This window comes from Fundulus heteroclitus, chromosome 12 (genome assembly GCF_011125445.2).
Source record: "Fundulus heteroclitus isolate FHET01 chromosome 12, MU-UCD_Fhet_4.1, whole genome shotgun sequence".
In the NCBI taxonomy this organism is placed as follows: Eukaryota; Metazoa; Chordata; class Actinopteri; order Cyprinodontiformes; family Fundulidae; genus Fundulus; species Fundulus heteroclitus.
The window spans coordinates 29,004,378-29,025,346 of record NC_046372.1 but is presented as its reverse complement, the minus strand read 5'-3'; the positions used below and the strand labels follow the sequence as shown (position 1 = coordinate 29,025,346).

The window sequence follows — 20,969 nt, the reverse complement described above, 5'->3', positions numbered from 1 at the left end:
CTAGCGGGACTATATTTTGCCTTTTTGTTTTGTTCAGCTTCTAAACGTCTCACAAGCTACTGGTGATTATACAGTATGATGCTGTTTCCTAATTGCATTTAAATATTTCTTCATTTTGTGTTTTTATTTGTGTTTTTTTGTGTTTTTATTTTAGGAATGGTGTAATTTTTGTCAAAACTTTTTTTTTTTTTTTGCGCTCCTGGCACTTTCTGGACCCCTTAGATTTCTTGCGCGTAGATAACCCTGCATTACGGTAGTACGCAGATATCAGCAAGTTACGGTAGGATTTTGCGTCATCATTGGGGGACTTTAAAGCTGACGTTCAATGATGGTGACGGGGTCGGATCCGTGTGTTTAGTTCACTCTAGCTTGTCATTCTTGTATAAAATACCGTCTTTAGCGTTCTAACGGGATTCAGCCCGGTTATCTGGACGCCGGTTCCGGTTGCACACCGACGTCACTTAGCGGAGTGACGCGTAGCGAGATACACGAACGTGTTCGGCTAGCTAACGTTGGTCCGTTTCTTTTCGTTAATGCTTATTCTTGTTGGGTTTTCTCTTTCGCGTGTGTATGTTCCGCGTCGCTAGGACGGCTTCGTCGTCTTTTTGCTAGAGAAGCCGCCATGTTCCACAACAGCTCACAGAAGAAGTTCTGGATCTATAAAAACGAGGACGAGCTGGAGCAGCTCAGGTGCGCGGCCAATGAGAAATTCCGCAGGAAGGCACTGGAAAGTGGAAAGGTAAGCAGCAGCAGCAGCACTTGACCTTATGTGTGCCGTGTTTTTGTTTTCATCTGCTCCATTCTCTGCTGCATCAGCCGGCTGCCGGCGACGCCATGTTGCTGGAGCGCCGTGAGGAGGACGCGCTGTTTCGACACTACGAGAGGAGGCTGCTGGACTTCTGCTGCGCCTTTAAACCCGTGATGCCCAAGTCTGTGGTGGTGAGGTTCCATGCTAAGCTTTCCGCCATGCACACACACCCAATCATCACCAGCAGACAACTGAACTGCGTGCTTCTTCTCTTCTGCAGGGCACAGCCATCATGTACTTCAGGAGATTCTACCTGAACAACTCGATCATGGAGTATCACCCCAGGATTATCATGTAAACGCTGCTAATCTAGGGAGTACTGTGAGGTTTCAGGGGCTTCTTTTGCAAATATAGGTTCAAGGAGGCTTTACTGTCCCCGTAGGGCAATTTGTTGTCCAGCTAGGAGTAAAAGGTGAACAATTATACGACAATCACGCAGACACACAGAAAAACAGCAGATTGATCACTTGTTCAGGAGAACAACAGCTGCAGGGAAAAGGGAGATTTTAACCTGTTAGTCCTGACTGCAAAGGTCAGTTTGTCATCTGCAGAAGTCCCATGGTAGTTGTAGTCGTTGACCGGCTCCACTGCTTCATTCTCAATCCTAAAAGAAGGGGATTATGGGTTTTTCCCCCCCCCCCCCAAATTCAATCACCATCTTTAGTTTTTGCCACGTTGATTGTTGGGAAGGAAGAGCTGCACCAATCTATAAACTCCTTCACTGCAGGACCATGCTTCAGGTCAGCGCTGCTCAGCAGGGACACAGTGACAGCCGTCCCGCATGTTGACTTCGGCATCATGTGCTTTTTTCCCCCCTGTGTAAACATCAATATGGCATGTCTGCAATTGTTTTGTTCCCCACCTTTTCACAACCTGTAATGCAAGTGTTGTTTACAGGTGGTTGGCCCACATAACTGCTGCTGAGACAGATGTGCAAAGAGTTTCGTTTTGTCATGACTCTGGTGCACACTTATGCAGCAGATTATCACTGGGGGGTATAGGAAGCTGACAGTAGCTGTTCATTTAGCCTATCTGCTTGAGTTGAGCCTGCAGTTGTCTAAGACATGCTTGTTATTTGTCATCTGTAATTTTAAACCATCGCCACCTTTAATAATAGTGACTCAGCACCCAGTTTCCACACTGACTGTACTTACCTTTTGTGACCAAACATATTTTCAAAGTAGTCTTTGTTTTCTTTAAGGGAAAATTGCAGTACCAACAACTGTGGACAGGCAGCTCTGTTACACAAAGCTCTAAAGGGGCAACAGAAAAAAGGCAACTCCAACACAACCTAGTGTTAATAATTACCACCCCATCAGCGGTCTTCCCGATCCTTTTACCCTGGAGGAGCAGTCTTCATTTATAAATAACTTTTTTAGTAATAAATGACTCTCGGAACAGAAACTATACTTTAAACACATTTAATCTAAACAAGCTACAGAAATGGTACATATCAGAATTGAGGCCCTTTATTGATCAAGATGCAGGAAAAATGGAAAATGAGAGCGCCCCGAACAAAGTTGACATCAGCGTTTTTATAGAACCTAGTAGGTAAACTCATGCACAGGAGTGTACCTTCATGACGTCAGTGGAGAATGTCTCACCAGATTCTCGAAGTGAGCAGGATGTCCCCAAGATGGCGGACCAGTGTTCCTTCATCAGTCCCTATTGTTCAATGGCATGTCACTTCTGATGTCCACAATTTCTATGAATCATGTTATTTTGCCAGTAACTGCTTTCAACAACCTGTAGTTTCAGATCATATCTAACACTAGTGTCATTTAAGGCACTGTTGGATCACTGGTGTAAAAACTTAGTGGTTGTGAATCTTTAAAACCTCTGTATGCCTTATGTTTTTCCTACAAGCTGTTGATACACATAATAGAAACAATCCTGTTGCTGTCAGATCTGTCAGTTCCTGATACTTTCAGACCTTTGTTCCTGCTTTTTAGGCCTTTTGTAGGAAGTACATTTTGATATCTGGGTCTTAAATCTGACCTTGACTTTTTAGAGGACGGTAAACCCCACTAGATTGATAGATTGGATATATTAAACACCCTGCCATTAAACTTTTAATGATTTGTCTCTTTATTCACTGTTTAAAGTTAAGCAGAGGAGCTAAATACTCAGCATTCATTCAATTTATTTCAATTCAATTTTATTCATATAGTGCCAATTCATGAAACATGTCATCTCAAGGCACTTTACTAAGTCAAATTCAATCATATACAGAATATTCATATTCCTGGCCCTGTTTTTCCTACTTTGTTTCAGGCTAACGTGTGCATACCTGTCCTGTAAGGTGGATGAATTCAACGTGTCCAGTACCCAGTTTGTGGCAAATCTGCTGCAGGAGACTCCAGCAGGACAGGAAAGGGTCGCAGAGCAAATCCTAGAGTATGAGCTGCTGCTCATCCAGCAGCTCAATTTTCACTTGGTGGTCCACAACCCCTACAGACCCATGGAGGGTCTGCTCATAGACCTCAAGGTGTGCGTTCTGTCTCCAGGAAATCATTGACAATTAAGATCCTTGATCGCACAGCATTTTATTATAGGATGTACTTTCTCCTCCTCTTAGACTCGATACCCGATCCTGGAGAACCCGGAGTCGCTGAGGAAGAGTGCCGATGACTTCTTAACCCAGGCAGCCATGACGGATGCAGGGCTTCTGTTTTCTCCGTCCCAGATCGCTCTGACCGCCATCCTAAACAGCGCTTCCAGAGCTGGTCTCAACATGGAAAGGTAGACCACTTTTAAAAAAAACAAACTAAAAACATCCCAATATCAATCAGAAAGAAATTTTGATAAATAACCAAATCGGCACTTTTTACCCCACATAGCTACCTGACTGAATTCTTGGGCCTGAAAGAGGACAAAGAGACTCTTTCCAAGATGTACGACTCCATGCGACGTGAGTAAAGGCCACCTCCAGTTTCTCACCACAAGATGGCGACGCTGAGCTATTTAACGATCACTTCTGATTTGATTTAAGGTGTCTTGTCTCCATTTATGCAGGGATGAAAACCCTCCTGAAGAAGTATGAGCTTCCCAAACAGGAGGAGGTGAACTTTTACAAACAGAAGCTGGAGAGGATTCATGCTGAATTTAGCGCTTCAAGCAAGTAAGGAGATAAAGAAAGCTCAAGATTTCATGAATGCTTTCAAATAGTTGTGGAATGTGCAGGATGGCATGTAAAATAGTCTATTTCATATTACAATGTAAACAGTGTCTCACAACTGAAATAACATAACAATGTAAGTTGGATTTTTCACACACCACGCTTGGGTGAATAATTGCAGGTATTCAGTCGTATGTAGTAAGAGTTTTATTTGAGTCAGGTTGTCGTATCTAAGATGCAAAAGGGTCAAGGTTCAGTCTCGGGTAGAAAAATAAACAGGAACACGTCAGCTGTACAGAAATACAGAGATGCCGGAGCGCTACTCGCGTCATTCACACACAAAGCATCTCTGACACTGGTACAGTTGCAGACTTTATAGGCTTAGTGGTTGTGATTCAAATATTTATTTATTTTCCTCCAGTGGTTCGCTAACGCTTCGTGAGGTCCGCGGTATCTTGAGTGCAGCTACAGTTTTACCGTTTGGTAAAACGTCCGCGCTATGGCAGGCACAGGTCCAGACTCTGCAGCGGGCTCGAGTCCTCGGGCGGCACGCGAGAGGCCCAACTCTTACGACTTTATAAACTTGACTAAACTGCGTGTGGCGCGACGTCAGAACAGAGTTGTATGAAAAACAGTCGTAGCAAAGGTGTACTGAGGAAACGCCACCCGTATTGGCGGCAAAGTGAGAAGGGGAGGGAGGGAGGGAACACTGCGTTTGTTTTTCCATCCGAAGGCATAGATGGGAGTAAAGGTGACTTGTTTGTCGGAGCAGCATCTATGTAGGCCCACACACTATAGCAGGATCCATTCAGGGTTAACACATGCACAGGTTCTATGTTCTCTCAGCACTGTTCTGCTACATCCTACGTGAACAGTACTTCTTTAGAAGCCTAAGTACATAACATACAAAAGCAGCATATGTAAGAAAAAAAAAACAAAATAGCTTGTGTACGTGCTGCAAGGAAACATACAGTGCGAGTTACAACGGTTTGGTAATTTAGCAAAAATCGGGTGAAAGGACGGCGAGTAGAAAGGGAATTAAGGCTCGTGTTGTCTTGGAAAGAGGTGCTATGTTTAAATTCCCTGATGAGAGCAGAAATCGCTACTTCAGCGCTTTGGATTTTCTCCCCTCCGACGACGTACTCTCCACGGTTTGTCCAAAGAGGAGCAGCCGAACAGGAAGGCCGTTAAGTCTGCTTCCTTCCCATGACTACTCGTGAGGAAGTGATTTTAAAAACATCAGGATAAAAAAAAGGTCCGATTTGGGCAGCGTAGTCCTCTCTGCAAGGTCTCTGTGTCAAAGTTCATGACGGATTTGGGATTCAGACGAGGGCTTTGGAGAGACGATATTCAGATATGCAGCAAGGATTTGTCCACGGGGAACAGTCGCGTTGCGTTTGCACCGCCACACGCTCACAGTAAAAGCTACAAACTCGCTTGGAGTCTTCAGTCCCGCAACTCATAGGACGAGGCGTCACTTTGGCTGCGTGATCTGATAACAGGAGTCACAGGCGGAAAGCCGTAAAACTCACATTACCTGGATGGCAGCAGCTAGTGACATGATGGTGCACTCTGTCCTGTAAAATAAAATGAACACATTTGTGAAAGACACAGGCTGGACCTGCTTGGTTTTACTCTAGAAAGATTCCAGCTACTGAAACATATGGGGGTGGACACTAGGCTATATGACCATGAGACGATGAGCAATCTACCATTCAGCTACTATGGAGGACCAAAAGTGCCACAGGGTAAGAAATTATTGCTTAAATGTATGGATAAATATGCAGGCAAAAACAAATTGGTTAATATATAATTTTGTTCTTTTTCCTGGTGCACCTGAATTGTTTTTCTCTAACTCAGTTACTGGCTATATGTATTATGTTTTGCCAGAATTGGACTTGCTGTTCTTGAGAAGCCGCAACAATTATTGAAATAATTAGCTCTTTTTAGTAGAATATTTCGGCATTTTTGAATTAATTAAAACATCACAACTGCCATGTTTGAGTACCGTTAAAATGATATTTAACAGTTTGTTTGTGGCACATTTGGCACCCCATACATGTATGAAGGCACAGAGGAAACTAAACACTACCTAACAACAATGAAAATGGTTGTGTAAAAACAGTTGGCCTCACTTTTTAATAAAGTGTTTTGTTGCAGCAAACGAAAAAGAGGATATGAAGAAGACGACCACGTGGCTAAAGAACCTCGTCTGACTGAAGAGGTCAGACTTTTTCTCTTGAGTTTTAACTTTTTTTTTCTCCAGAAATCTTAATCAGACACATTTTGTATCATTTCAGGACTGGACTGATGAAGACCTCCTATGAGCTTTATTGGATTAGGGTATTAAGCTGTTAAGGTTCCTGCTTTACTCCAGTGTTTTATAAGGTGTGGTAAATGCCACGAAATGAAGTGCACATTTTGGTTGCATTTTTTTTTTCATGCAGAGAGAATAAAGGTATTTTTCTACAAGTTTTCCCTGATATTTTTGTCTAACTCAAGTGCCACACAATAGTGCACATCTCACCCTTTTGCGGCACAACAAATGACTCCATAATCTATTTTACAAAAACAGTTTAATAAGTGCATGCATGTCTGTTATACAGTCTGTAGTATTTAAAAAAAAAATACTGCAGTAAACTTTGTATTACTTGGTTTCTTTGATTATGTGTCCTGTCTGGCAATAGGGATGTTTTAAAGCCAAAAAAGAAGCCATAGCCAAATAATCAAATAGAACTGATACAATTATGACCTGGGGGGGGGGAAAAAAAAAAAAAAAAAAGAAATTCAGCTTATCTCACATATATACTCATGATTCCAGCAAGAGACTTTATTAATATAAAATAAGTTTTCTGCAAGACTTTGAAAAGAACAATTCTCTTTCAGCGTTTTGCAGATATTGTCACCTTTAAAATTAATCAGTAACTAATTACAGTATAAAAAGCAGAATTGCTCAGAATCCAGTTTACCATTAAAGGGGCTTGAGAGCGCTAGCTTCTTCATGTCAGTTTCCTCAGACTGAGTCCAAAGTGTGGGACCGTAACTTTGGCAATCTGTGCCCGTAAAGCACTGTAGGTACAAGGAACCCATAAAACCTTAGATTTTGGTCCTCTTGGTGAATGGACGAAACGCACCCACATCAGTTTTGAACAAAGTCCGAAGGGTAGACACGTAGCAATCAGTCACTGGTGCAAGTTTTTTTTTTTTTTTTTTTTCCTTTTTCTGTTTTTAGGAGCCAAGTTGCTTGTTGTACTGAGATGTTGTTGCATAGCTCTTTTGTGGTGAACAAGACAAGATGGTAGGTGAGGATGGGTGGGACTATCAGACGAAGACATGATGGAGAGTGGTTCCACTGATGAGGGAAGAGCATGCTAGGTCTCCGCGTGGGGGGGGGCAGCACTCCGGGGAGGGGAGGTGATTTGGCGCAAAGACGGGGAAATGGACTGCAGTACTACCTGTTGCTGTTGGACATGGCATACTGAGCCTGCTTCTGCTGGAGGAGCTCCGTGATGGCCAGCAGCTTTTTCAAGACGTGCTGAACAAAAGAAAAATCAGAAAATGATTACTTCTAGAGCACGCCGTGAACTCTGGGGAAAGAGAGCGAATTGTTCCTGCGAGCGTCTGACCTGCTGAGCACCCCGCTCGTTGCTCAGAGTGCGAAGCTCGTCCGAGTGTGTGGCACAGAGCTCGTGAAGAGCAGCCAGGTCACGCGACAGGTCCGTCCTGAAGGACTCCGGCTGTTCAGGGAGGTCAGGGACGTTCTACAAACACAAGTCATTTTCATGTTTAAAAAAAAAAAAAAAAGGCTGAGAGAGCAGAGAATGTAAGAAAACGTTTCTCCTACACAACAGATATGACCAAGGTAAATGCAAATTTATGCTAGAAACAGAAACGACAAAATGGCGTGATCGCTGACTGGTTAGAGACTCAAAAATCTGATCTTTTTCCATTCAGTAAAGGCATCATATTGAAACATTAACAGGTCAGGCTGACAGAAACCTTAGGAGTGCAGGGTTAAAAAGAACTTTATAAAGTGCTTCAATCAAAGTGTTAGGTGATAAAAATAGTAAAACAAGAAATAAAACTATACACTTTAAAAACAGGTAGAAACATAAAAATAAAAGGAAACTGAATAAAACCTGTGGATATAGACTCCCAAAAAAAAAAAAAAAAAAACCCATGTAAAAACGAAATAATTTAACGAAACACCAATATTAAAACAATATAGTTTAGGCATCAAATTAGGCCGTAAAAACCTTACAAAGACAACACAAAATTCTGATTGGTGCATCGCCACATAAGACCACACTTTAGTATTTAGCTAACAAGTTTATGAACAACAGGTACTATTTTGCTTCTTAAATCAGCCAATCATCTCTGTTCCATTTCATAACAATTAGGAAAATACTCACGCCCAGCTCATCCAGAAACATAATCATCCGATGCTTGTTGTTTTTAATAAAGGGGTTCACACCCTCCATGTAGGGTTCCTGTCCAAGAACAGTGGAGAAAAAAGGTCAAACACCACCAAGGTTCACAAAACTCAAAATAAAAGCTAAACAGGAAAGGCTTCACACCTAAGAATAAGGCTATGCCATTTTGCCAAAAATCAATGTGGTGATTCATTTCAACCATAATTGCAATATAATTATGACTTTTCTCTGCATTAACCACAAGCAACAAAAATCCCCTGTAGATAAAGATGTTTGTAAACAAAGATTATTTACAACAAAAAATTGACCTGTTTTATTAATCAGAATATTATTATTCAAGAGAATAGCTTTGTGAGTTGCACATCAATCCTCGTTGAACATAAAGTGCAAAATGCAGCCAACAAACAAGTCTGTGTATTGAACACTTTGACCGCTACGTAATGCTATGTGAGATTCCTGAAAGTTTCTCGTCAAAAAGTATGATTATATAAACTGGAAAACAAGTCATAAAATGATATTATCTCATCGCTGAAACTCTCTTCCCTTCCACATGGAGGCAAACCCACTTCAAAGGACGCGTCTTATTCATTAATTGTCATGTACCCAAAAAATTGTGCTTTTTAAAATTGCGATTAACTGTCCAGCCCTACCTTGGCACCAAATTCAACCAGGTTGGCCAGATTCTGGACAGACTTGGCCACTAGGGTAAGTGTCCTGGCTGCTGTTGGAGATGGGGGGTCTGTGGAAAAAAAAAGGAGTAAGATAAGAGATTGCAGCATGTCTCTAATGTTTAACAGAAAACAGGAGTTTTCAAAAGATGCTTACCAGCTATGATGTTGAACATTCTGGGATTGAGGATGGCCGGGCAGATCAGCCTTAAAAAGACAAAGCCGCTGAAAACAGGAAAATAATGGATTTAGTCAGACCGTATGTTGGACAAACCACGTTGACTGCAGACACATCTGCCCTTTAGGCCGAACAACGTCTCGCCCCACGCGGTTCAAAGCTCTCCGTTTACCTAACAACCCTTGTCCGCATGGTATGGTTGCTGGGGAACTTCCGCTGAACCGACTTCTGCAGGCAGCCGTAGATGAACCTTAACGTCCTGGAGCAACAGATCCAAAATGATGAAGGTACAAGATGATTCAGCTTCAGTGCAATTATTCTAGAATGTTTTTGCACAGCAAAGGTGTGTGTTAGCGTCTGAGCTTACGGCGGTAGGATGTCCGCAGCCATGAAGATCTTCTCCACAAGCTCAGACAATATGTTGAGAAGGTGAGCCAGGTTCGCAGCAACATCCTCATTTTTTTCTAGTTTGGAAGGATTCAACTTGAAACAGAAGGACAACTGGAGATTAGTTACTGGTAATTCTTTATGCCTGTGATTACATTTCTGGGTTTCCATTGAACTTTTTCACATTTCGTCACATTACAACCCAGTTCCTTGTCTTTCACTGGGATTTGATGACATTGACCAACCCAAAGTCGGATTTACACCTGCAGATTTAGACCAAAAAATGCTTTATCCATTCTTCTGAGAGATTGAATGGAGAGCAAATGTCGCTCTTCTACATGTTTGCTGTGCCCCCCACTGATCCCCAAACCTGGTCCCCAAACCTGGTCCCAAAGGTCCACTGCTCATGTTTTGGACGGTTCTGATCCCACACATCTGTTTTGAATAAATGGCTCACTACCATGTTTCAGCAGAACTTGATTTCATGCCAACAAAAAAGCGTGTGCTGGAGCACGGACATCGATGCATGTTTATCGGCACCAATTCAGTCAGGTCTTTTTATTTCCAGCAAACAGATCTAGTTATTCTTAAAACAAGAGCCAGGTGGAACCTGCAGTTCTTATTTGCGTACCATTTCTGATTCTGAACATGCAGGGTTAGAGGATAAGTTCTTGCCCACTGCCCTACAGACTAGAGCAAAGTGAAAACAAAACCTCTTATGGCTTTTATGAACTATTTTCTGCTTGTCCTATTTCCAGATTTGTGGAGAGCATCACTAGTAGTCATCCTGTCAGCTATCCATGTGAGCTGTGGATTTCTGTGGCTCCTCCATCCAACAAAGGGGCTTTTGCTTAATTCTTTGATCACGGATTTCCTTGACCGACCAGTTAGTTTATAAAACTTTACTTATATAGTACCTTCCAACAAAGCCTAGCATTGACCAACCTGTTTTACAAAATAAAATAAATAAATACAGAGCCCAAAAGAAAAGTGCTAGTTAAAATACAACCACAATAAAAATATATATTCACCCTATATTATGTATTTCCTATATTTTAAATTAATTTAAATATCATGAAACAATAAAATGTTTTTTTTTTTAAAACCAACACCGCCTGCTCTTTCCTGTCTGGCTGCTAAGCTGGCTGGTGGTACCGCACTAGCTCAGGAGAGGAGGAAAACTAGAGCCGACAGGCCAGTGTTGCCCATTTAGCATCATTGTTGCTATATTTAGCCACTTTTCAGACCCTTCTAGCAATTTTCTGTCAAAAAGCAACCAGCAATAAGCGAACTTTTTATCCACTTTTTTTTTTTAATGCCGACTTTGACTCCAGAACGACTGGTGCTTTCGGTACTGTATACAGGCAGCATTGAGAGCTGCCATGAGAGGTGCCTACTTCCCTCAGCTGTCTCACAGGCACACCACAGCTGCTGCTGCCTCGTCACATAAATATAGTTTTTAAAGTAGTCTTTTTGTCTCTGAAACTGTTGCACTGAAATAATGCCCTGGATTCGATTCACGTAGCTTCAATCACTTATTCGCCTCGTTCACTTTGTGTGCCTCTGATAAATGTCTTTTTGGTACTTTGTTTTATGCAGTGTGGATTCAGGCAATGTATTAACATTCATGAATCATGTTATAAAAGGTCATTTTTAGTACCAAACACATTTAATCACTATTTTGATTACTTTTTTTTCATTTTGCCAAAAGTTGTCCTATAGCCTGAGTCACAAATGTATTTAAAAAATATGCAAATTAGATGTAGTCATTCATTATTCTTTCATTCGGTTTATCTGATTTATCTCTTTAAATGATTTTTCATGATTTTATTGTAACATACTATGGCTGTTGTAAAGGGCTTTATCAACTAAAATAAAATAAACGAAAGAAGCTAACCTTTAGAGGCCTTCACAGAATAGCTGTTATACCAAGATGAAGGTCAGCAGTTGTTAGCAGTTTTGTATGTTTTAGACTGAATGCAAATGTCTGCTGCACTTTTCAGATTTTTACAGGCAAAAAACTGTTTAAAAATTGGAACACTTTGCTTTCTCTTCAAAATTAAGCACTAATGTAGGTGGGTATAGTGCAAAGAAAATCCCAATAAAATATATTGCTGCAACAGAAAAAATGTGAAAAAAGAGCCAGGTGCATGACTCTGAAGCAAGGCACTAGGTGTCACTTTATTTTAGCAGACAACACGTGAATTCTGACAACTAGACGTTATTTTGCAGCGGCTGCAACAAGAAGTTTGTTGTGTCGTACCTCACAGGACTGTTTGCTCTCCATGATTTTGAGGATGGTGTCTTTTAGCGCATAGTGGACGAAGGGCGTGGCTGTAGCCTTCATGTACTGCTCCATGAGCGTGCTGGCCAGTGTGGTCGCTCTGAACAACGTTGTTGCCTCATCTGGTGAGGGTCGGCAAACGAAAAATGTTACACAAACAGCAGTGAATCACACACATTGCTCAGCTTACGTCACATGAATTGTCAACCTAAGAATTGTGGTAACACCTGCAAAACAATCTGCTGCTAAACAGCAAAGACGACCTGTGCCAGCATGCCCTCGCTTTAAATGATCCCTTCATATTTATCCAAATTCCTGAGGGAGGCAGTGAAGCAATTCTGGCATATAGTTGATCCGTGTTGGCTCTTGCGGCACGGTGTTGACGCCGGCCTGTGCTCCTTACCCTCCATGTTAATTTCTCTGTCGTTGAGGGTCCTCAGCAGGGGTGCTTCAGCGTTCTCGTGTCTGAAGATCCGCAGGAGGAGGCTCGCCAATAGCGTGCGGTCCTGACCGCAAACACTGGCTAAGGCGTAGATTGCATGGAAATCTTTCTGCAAGATCATCTGCAGACAACATCAGACAACGCTTTGAGTCAACGACGCTGTTGACGGGTGAAATGAGATCGCAATCAGCCGCACTTTTCCATGCATCAGACCTCTTTGAATTCACTGTACTCCTCCTCAGGCATGATCTTCTCCATGGAGTAGCGGTGGCGTACCCGCAGAGAGCCCGGCTCTATGCCCTTCAGAGGAACGTGGGAGCTCAGGGGGAACCACTCATCAATCATCTGACCCTTCGGCAACCGGCCGAGCTGGCAGCGCATGAACACTACAAGGACACGTGAAAAGGACGTGAGCTGTGAGGCAAAGAGCTCTATGACAATCCACTAAGAGCTGCTGCTGTGCTTACAGATGTCACTTTCTTTGCTCTTCTTCGTTTTGTTGCTCAGACTGATCTCAAATCTGTTTACTTCACTGGACAGGTCGCTGAAAGGAGAAACATGTCTTGTAACCGCGCGAACATGAACAGGAAAGATCGAGCCAACGCAAGAGGAGGAAAGTGTGGTGGGAGACCCCAAAGACTTACTCAAAGATGAACTCCTCGGTGAAGACGGGATTCTGCCCTTCTCTCGGATGAGTCTTAGCAACCTGGACGCTGTTCAGGTAGATGTTGCAGTAGGGGTTGGTGAAATACTTGGCCGGCAGCTTGTGGGCCTCCTCCACATACAGCACCAGGCTGCTCACCTGACAAGTTCGTCAACACATATAAAAATGTTGAGGAATGGCAGCTTTTGCATTAAATGCCACTGGGAGGTTTGACAGGTAAAAGGCAACGCTTGTCAGGGTCTGTCGGCCAATCAAAAATGAGCTGGGTGGTTTGAGTCAGATTTTCTGACACGAGCATGATAGAAGCCCCCTTAATTCAGGGAAAGTTGAGATTCAAAGGAAAATCCCCAAAATGAAGTACGTTTCAGTGCAAATACATTTTCAGATTGTCTCAGGTAGGTTTGCTACGATCTAACGAACACAAAGACTGACGATAAGCATACCTGCCGAAGCCTTTTGTTGGATGTTGGTACGGTTGTTTTTCTTAGGTTGCTACAGAACGTCTGAAGGCATTTCATCCAATCCTGCAAAAAACAGAACAAGGTTTATGTCATCTGAAAGACACAATACAGCCAGCACTGTGTAAAAGCTAAAATAAATAAAATACAATTTTCAATAGCTAAATAAACAAGTAAATAAAGGTCCAAAATGAGAAACATTTCACATTTCTTGACCTTTTCAAAATAATTTGTCAAGCATAATGACGCATTTTCCTGTTAATATTCTAAAAAACAGCTTTTGATAACTATAATCTAAAACTCTGAGGCTGTTTTTGGGAAGCCAGACAGACAAGCAGTTCTTGCAATACAGGCAAAAAAAGGAAAAATATGTTCAGAAACAAAATCATGAATGAAGACTTTAGAAATTAGCAGACATAAATCATAGGAAACTACAGCTTGGAGCTAAATGTAGAAACCATCTTCGGTGCCGTTATCATTCAGCTCGGTGGCTAACAATGAAACAACAGCTCCACTGAGTGGTCGAGCTGGGAGTTACAACATGACTCAATTCTGAGTGTAACACTTGCATTTTAGGTCTTTGTCAACCTGACCTAATTTATTACAACTTGAGCTTTAACATTCCTCTAAATAATTAACCTATTCACTTTAATGTTCATTTCTGGTGCTAAACCACTCAGACATTCTCCTTAGCTCTGAATGTAACATAATCTAACCCTAAATAAAGGTCTTATCTGTGCTAGAAAGACGGATGCAAGAAGAGGGCTGAAATAGTTTATAATCATTCAAAGAGTTTATTTGAGGGGATCTTCCAAGCAGCTAAATGTTTTCCGTTTTAGGACCTTGGGCAGCACTTTTAGTCACATTTAAATGTATCACCGGATCAGCACAAATATACATTTTTAAACACTATTTAGTAGTACCTGCGCCTGCTCTGGGGCCTCTCCCGCAAAGTAGAATATGTACTGTTCCTCACTAAAGTGCTGGACAACAATCTGGAAACAGTTTGGCCTGAAAACATCAAACAGAAAACAGGATTTTTACATTTCTGCTTAGGATAAGATAAAACTAATTGTGTTTCATGTGTGTGGTCTTGGAAGGCGCCGTGGTCACCTGCCAAACAGACTGTCGTGCACCCCGTACACAAAGCACACGCTTAGGTCTATCAGCCCTTTGGGTTTGGTAGCTCTCTTCTCGCTTTCAAAATAGATGAGCTGTGCATCGTTGCCCTCCAGGATGAAGTACAGGTTCTTCCACCTTTTTCCTTTTCCTGAAACCAGAGGGAAACAAATTAAATCCTCTACCTTTATGCGACTTAAGAAACGGAGTTTGTGATGTAGACAAAGCTGCAAATGTTGCAGTACAAAGATGGATACCTTTGCTGAAGAGGAGATAGCCTTTTTTGACTATGTTTTTGTAGAAAGCATCTTTTGTTCTCCGTCTTATAGTGTTATAAATCTCTCTCCCATCCGTGATGTCAGTTAGCACTTGCTCCTGGTGCTACAGTGAATACAAATACACCCATTACAAAACAACTACTGGAGAAAATGTATGTCTTTCATTCAAATAGCCTCAAATGGCCATATAGATTTACAATAAATGTTCCACCACAGACAATCCTTAAGTCTAGATCTTCAGCAGCAGAAATATGTTGCTTGGATAGTGGCTCCAAAATAACAATTAACTGCTTTGTTGGCTTTTTCTCATGCGGGTAAATGAAGACCACGGTTTACTTCACCAACCAGATCTCGTTCTTACCTGTACTGAAACTGGGTCCTTCAGGGTGTAGCCCTCAACGATCTGTTCTTTCTTGTAATGATCAATGATATCGTCAAGACTGCCACAGAAGAAGAAAAAAAGAATGAATGGAAGATAAACCAACTCAATTCCCAAAGAGAAAATTCAGTCCAGTTTAGTTCATTTATACAGTACCGATACACATCATTGCAAAGCACTTTTAAAAAAAATCTCTCTCTCTCTCTCTCTCTCTATTTATTAAGTGTCAATTTAATCAAATTAAGCTGCAATGTAGCAAATTATTTGCATGACAAACTACACGTCAAAATGCATAATAGAATGTGATAGAAACAAGAAAGAGATGCAGTTGGGACATGTGCTACATTCCTGCATGGTGGCACAGTGGCAGCCCTACCTGTTATAGTACCTCCCTCCCATCATGTACTGATTGTTGGGCGTTGGGGAGATCTTGAACCTTTGGATGTTTTCACTAGTGCGGAAAAACAGGGAGTAGTCCCCAGGGGTGTTGTCCGACGGTCTGACCAAGAAGCTGCAAACCTGGCCAACTAAGACATTACAACAGGGTGAGGAAGTTAAGTTTGGAAACTTCTTGTTCATAAATAGCAAAATACGAAATATGTGTAGTCAGTAAAGACAATTAACAAAAATAAAGAAAATGGTACCTGACATAAGAAGGGTGTAAGCCTCCGGCTTGGTGATCTTTCCATGATACCAGCTAAAGGTGAGAGTGCAAAAAAGCAGAAAAAAAAAAGGGAAACAGATTCAAACGAAGTCAGCCACACTGAGACATTCAGATGATGTAAATCAGTTCTGCACTAAAAGTTAATTATTAAAAATGATTCCTGTGTTAAGGTCAAGCAGGAGAATATGTGGATATAGAGACGCTCAGCTGACCAGATCCATGTTAGCCTCCGTCAGCATCTCAACAAAACGTCACGGAAGTAACTTTTTAAATAATCAGACTTAACAAAGATAGTAACTAGAAGAAATTAAAGATTGGCTGATGATTAAAAAAAAATAGAATTCAATAACCTGTTCTGAAATGTTTTGAGCTGATCAAGAAAAATCAAACATAAATTCAGAGCAGAGCAGCTTACACTTTTCCCTCGTGTGGATCCTCTTCTCGGCCCTGCAAAAGAACACGTGAAGACAAACTTATTGTTTTGAACGTGTCAGAACACTAAATAAGCTAAACTGTTGCTACGTTGGTGTAACAAGGATTTATTTCAACTAAATCTGAATCACTAGTTTCCCATACAAGTGATCATGACAAACATCTGCCACCAAGCATGAGTCGGTTATTATATCAGCATATAACATGTTGTTCAGAGGTTAGAGTTCAGTCTGATAAGTGGTTTCAAACGTCTCACAGAGTTAAATTTAAGGCTTTTATATTGCCTTTTAGACTTTTATTGTATGCATTTAAGGCATACTTGCGTTCCTTAAGTGGACACGAACCAGTTAACATTAATAAAAAGGTACAACAAGGGTTTAAATTACCATTACACAACCACTATGATTATTTCTCTGACAGCTTGTAGCCCAGTTACAGAAATGCCAGAGAAAAGGAAAACGTGTCCAAAGTCTCAAGGAGCATTCATCTACGCCCGCCTGTTGCAGTGCACTGCAGGTCAGATGGCTGAAAGAAGGTTCAGACACGTTTCCTTTGCTCTGCAGGAATCATAAATTTGTTTTTTTGTGGAATTCTTCCTTCCAGATAACGGAGAAAACCTTTGTGTGACAACTAATCGAATGCCACCTATGACGCTAATCAACATGTGTGTTGAGCTGCCAACTGCAGGCCGGCTACCCGAGCAGATAGCCCAACTAATTTACCAATAGTTATCAGCTTATAGTACCAGTTTTTCCATATTAAGAGCATAACGGCAAAGTATTTATGTATTATTTGAGCGGCAGTGAGATTTAGGCGGCAAAATATTTCCCTAATTTATCTTTATCAGAAAAGCAAAGTATAAATACGAATAGTGCATCTATTTTAGGTAAAGGCAATCCAATCATGTTACACATTTTATCGATTCAGTACAAAACCAGTGCAGCCATGATATTTTAACTCAAGGTTTTAACACCTTATAACTGTGCATATTTACAAATATTTGATCGCTTTATAGTTTGTTTTACCTGCTTCATAACTTCATAACTTAAGCTGACAAAGTTGCATTTGGCTTATGTTAATGTTTTTCGATTTTGGCCCGCAACCTCGGGGTTTGTTAAAATCCAAATAAATTAAATAAAAACTGCTCAGAAGAAAAAGAAAATTGGAAAAGATTAACCTGAGCTGATAGTCGTCAACTAATATCAGCTTCTAATGCTGCCGTTACTCTACAAAGAGCAGGAGAGTCTGAGCAAAAATCACAACTTATTCTGCATTCCTATCAAGTCTGTTTTTAAATCTGTATCACCAGTATACCAGTTGATGTTGTGACTTTATTATAACCGTAATAACCAACAAGTTGCATTCTGTTAGTGTCTTGGGTTTTGGTGTAAATTTTTCTGACAGCTCTGTGGATCCTACAAAGGCCCCGGCCCGTCTGCCACGTCTTTAACTTACCACCTCCTCCACCAGATCCTCCACGATGAGCCCTTGCTCTCCCGTGCGAACGTTGGCCACCCACATCCAGCCATCCTCCAGGTCATTGTGAACAATAAACATGTCTCCTTTCAGGAAGCTGAGGGCACAATTTGAAACATCAGGACCAAACTTTACTCCATCACAATGAAAGAAGAATATCTGCCACATGCATTTTGCCCCCCCGGTGTAGAGAAAATGTAGCAAAAGAACATTAAGTAGACACTGAGTCATTATTTTGTGTAGATTGCAATACTACAGTGTGGCCAGCAGGTGTCTCCAGCAGCTTGAAAAGTTAGAAGGTGGATGCTGCACATCGTCTGCATTGTTAAGCTTAAGGCTCGCAGGCACACCGACTTCTCTGGCTGACTTTAGACAGATGTTTATCAGATTTAGGAAACGGGGGATAAGAGACGCTAGCATCAGAGAGTGTGCACGTTGCAGCTTAACAACCGTGTTTCAATAAGTCAGATGATGTGCTTTGCAGGCTGCTGGAGCATTCCACAAAAAAACTAAATCAGGGGACGTTTGTGTGTGCTCATGTGTGCTTGAATATGCAGCGTAACAATGAAAGTGTTTCTGACAAAGAATCTGAGAATGGGGGGGGGGGGGGGGGTTTACATTAAATGGTCTGATAAGTGCTTACCTGATCTCATCGGTATCTGGCACTTTGGTGTATGGAAGTATGGCCCTGACTCTCCTCCTGTCTTCTACAGGCTGCAGGAAATTGAAATAATAATAAAAAAAGATATTAAAGAAATTAGCCTATTAGCCTTGATCTAGCAAAATCAATATTCATACAACATCTCCAAAAATTTTAAAGATTTTTACCAAATAAAGTTAAACAACTACACATTTATCAGGTTGACTCTACATAAGCAGTATGATAAGCATTAGCCTCAAATGACCTCCCTACTGCCTGACCACAAAAGGGAAAAAGGAATAAGATGATTCACATTTTAATCCCTGCCGCCCCCCCCCCCCCCCCCCAAACCTTGGCACAATCCATAAGACAAATCAACTCTGATGAGGGAAATTCAACTTCATTTATTATTTATGAAAAATATATCAATGTTTTCAGGCTGAATGCTGATATATGATATTTATCTCGATAGCTTTTTCTTTTCAGCAAGTAATTATAAAAAGGCATCTCTGAATCAAAGCTTTATCCCAGATGTCTCTCAGGCAAATTTCTTAAACAGCCGTAGATAAATATGAGAAACAGCTGAAAGATATACTGGAATACCTAAAAGCATAATTAAAATGCGCCATAGACCGTCTCAATATAAACTATATACAGTCTCATCTTATATCTCTGGGGAAAAAAAATCTCAATATTTTTAAAATCTCATATTGCCCAGCCCTATCTAGAAGTTACGGTTTCACAGGCTTTCTGGCGATGTCAACCATTCAAAATGAGCGAGGAACATTTCTTCTTATTCCCATTAGACCAAAAAACAAAAGAGAAAAAAAAAAATAGCTGGAAAATAGCTCAAAGTGTCACGGCTCCTACACCCGTCCCATTTTAAAATACAGGTAAGAACACTGCTGACAAAGTATAATCTATAACTGTTTTTGTTATGAGTTTGGTCGTTTTAATCAGAGTTCAAGTCTTTTTCTAACTGACTTTGTTCTGACCGTCTCCTGCTTGTTTCTGTGAATTAGCAGAACATTTAACCCAAAGTCGAGCGCTATAACGTGATCCATTTTTGTGTTTAAAGCGTTCAAACGTAGAAAAATAATCAAGACAAATTCCACAGTTTACCAAAAGGTCAGACGATTGTTAACAAATCTAAAGCCGGGCAGTCCCTCTCACCTCTGGAGGTGCCACTGGTGACAGGAGTTTCTCTCCTTTTAATAGGCAAGACACGTAGCTGTAGTAACCAATCAGGTCCGATAAGGAACAGAACCGTCGACCACCAATGTAATAGTCCCCACACATGGCAATTATCCTGTAAAACAAAAACAGCATTATGAGACAGCCGATTTTTCTTTTTTTAACACAAGTTCCCTCAGTTTGGAAAAGAATGACATTCTGATGGGGGGAGGAGGGGGGGGGGGGGGCAATCAGATTATCTTCACCCATGCAGGACCCACTGAACTGTAAACTTCCACCATGGAAAACCTGGAGTTCATTTTAATCATTTTACTTTTGCATGGGGTTAGATCTACTGTATATTTAGATTTATTATGAAAATATACATCTACTGGCTACTGATTACACTGCACAGTTTTTAACTCAAACGTTCAACTCCAACGTCTAACAGTGTTGGAGTGCACACTGACTAATACTGAGAACCAGAATCGGCTTCGTTTTTGCACACAAGCGAGGGTTTTTACTTCGGTTCCACTTTGCTTGCAACAAAGCCATTTTAAATATAAATACAGAAAAGGGGAAACAAAACATACTGTTTTAGACAGACAAAAATTGTGTTTTTTTTATTTTAAATGGCAAGATAAAGCTGGATTATTGCAAATATTCATGGTGCCGGTCTGGCCTCCCTGACTCTGTGCTCTGTGGCGCCGCCCTGTAGGTTAAAGTCTAAACAGTGTGCAGATGTGTGGGGTCTGCAGAGGTACTAGCTGACCTTTTTCCTGATCCTAAACATGAACAAGGTCTGCACAGAGGATCGTCAGGGCTGATGTGAACAGTTCAAAGGAACTGGAACTGCACCGCTTCCAGAACGAGGGTTTATTGGATGGAGAAACAACACGTGTGGTTTGGCTCAGCCATCAAACGGGACCAAACAACAACGAACGACAACCTGTCCTGTTCTCTGGCCGAGCCAAGCCACTCACAGCACGTTCTCACTGAAAGAACCCTCGTACTGGAACCGCCGATGTTTGAATGGCTTCTAACTTTGGTCTTTTGTTGACCAACGTTTCCACTAGTTTTGGCAACAAATAGCAAGTCATCAACAGTTTTCCTTCCTTATGCATTCTACCCATGTAGATTAATGTTACATCCTCCCAACCAATCACAAAAGCAGACCAAGGAACCAAGCTTAGCCTCCTTCAAAGAGTTCAGAGAGCACACGTTTTTTTTTTTTTTTACTTGCAGTTTTGGTCAAAAGTTGGTTTAATAAAAGTTTTGGTCAAAAGTTGGTTTAATAAAAGTTTGAGGTTAAATTCAGTGTTTGTGTGTTCTGTATCTAAAAACAGTTTGCTAAGCAACAGCATAAAA

At 41.2% G+C, this 20,969-nt stretch overlaps 2 protein-coding genes across 4 annotated transcripts in view; one reads left to right on the top strand and one right to left on the bottom strand.

Moving 5' to 3' along the window:
* Nucleotides 1–295: 295 nt before the first annotated feature.
* ccnh (cyclin H) lies at nucleotides 296–6,398 on the top strand. The gene is made up of 9 exons (XM_012861324.3): nucleotides 296–739; nucleotides 817–939; nucleotides 1,029–1,102; nucleotides 3,083–3,296; nucleotides 3,387–3,550; nucleotides 3,649–3,719; nucleotides 3,824–3,929; nucleotides 6,087–6,150; nucleotides 6,227–6,398. The coding sequence occupies exons 1-9, from the start codon at nucleotides 623–625 to the stop codon at nucleotides 6,251–6,253; spliced, it is 960 nt and encodes a 319-aa protein (XP_012716778.2). The 5' UTR covers nucleotides 296–622; the 3' UTR covers nucleotides 6,254–6,398.
* Nucleotides 5,418–20,969, bottom strand: part of rasa1a (RAS p21 protein activator (GTPase activating protein) 1a) — a 45,314-nt gene continuing 29,762 nt past the window's right edge. For 2 of the 3 annotated variants that reach the window (XM_012861321.3, XM_036144401.1), the window contains exons 3-26: nucleotides 19,602–19,737; nucleotides 18,432–18,502; nucleotides 17,768–17,885; nucleotides 16,296–16,327; nucleotides 15,861–15,913; nucleotides 15,593–15,743; nucleotides 15,199–15,277; nucleotides 14,817–14,940; nucleotides 14,554–14,710; nucleotides 14,364–14,451; nucleotides 13,426–13,506; nucleotides 12,963–13,120; nucleotides 12,786–12,862; nucleotides 12,532–12,704; nucleotides 12,280–12,439; nucleotides 11,856–11,998; nucleotides 9,573–9,688; nucleotides 9,378–9,464; nucleotides 9,185–9,252; nucleotides 9,010–9,098; nucleotides 8,339–8,416; nucleotides 7,553–7,687; nucleotides 7,382–7,461; nucleotides 5,418–5,503 (exon numbers count right to left, since the gene is read on the bottom strand). In XM_012861321.3, the coding sequence (XP_012716775.3) occupies nucleotides 5,455–5,503; nucleotides 7,382–7,461; nucleotides 7,553–7,687; nucleotides 8,339–8,416; nucleotides 9,010–9,098; nucleotides 9,185–9,252; nucleotides 9,378–9,464; nucleotides 9,573–9,688; nucleotides 11,856–11,998; nucleotides 12,280–12,439; nucleotides 12,532–12,704; nucleotides 12,786–12,862; nucleotides 12,963–13,120; nucleotides 13,426–13,506; nucleotides 14,364–14,451; nucleotides 14,554–14,710; nucleotides 14,817–14,940; nucleotides 15,199–15,277; nucleotides 15,593–15,743; nucleotides 15,861–15,913; nucleotides 16,296–16,327; nucleotides 17,768–17,885; nucleotides 18,432–18,502; nucleotides 19,602–19,737 (2,503 nt within the window). In that variant the 3' untranslated portion in view covers nucleotides 5,418–5,454. Of the gene's footprint in view, nucleotides 5,504–6,487; nucleotides 7,462–7,552; nucleotides 7,688–8,338; nucleotides 8,417–9,009; nucleotides 9,099–9,184; nucleotides 9,253–9,377; nucleotides 9,465–9,572; nucleotides 9,689–11,855; nucleotides 11,999–12,279; nucleotides 12,440–12,531; nucleotides 12,705–12,785; nucleotides 12,863–12,962; nucleotides 13,121–13,425; nucleotides 13,507–14,363; nucleotides 14,452–14,553; nucleotides 14,711–14,816; nucleotides 14,941–15,198; nucleotides 15,278–15,592; nucleotides 15,744–15,860; nucleotides 15,914–16,295; nucleotides 16,328–17,767; nucleotides 17,886–18,431; nucleotides 18,503–19,601; nucleotides 19,738–20,969 lie in introns of those variants that run through there. The other variant, XM_036144400.1, reaches the window with a different exon arrangement.

Bases quoted from the DNA above. Each gene is read 5' to 3' on its own strand.
- ccnh (XM_012861324.3), top strand. From the start codon at position 623: ATGTTCCACAACAGCTCACAGAAGAAGTTCTGGATCTATAAAAACGAG. The intron at 940-1,028 runs GTGAGGTTCCAT...TCTCTTCTGCAG, and splicing joins TGATGCCCAAGTCTGTGGTG to GGCACAGCCATCATGTACTT. The intron at 3,720-3,823 runs GTGAGTAAAGGC...CCATTTATGCAG, and splicing joins GATGTACGACTCCATGCGAC to GGATGAAAACCCTCCTGAAG.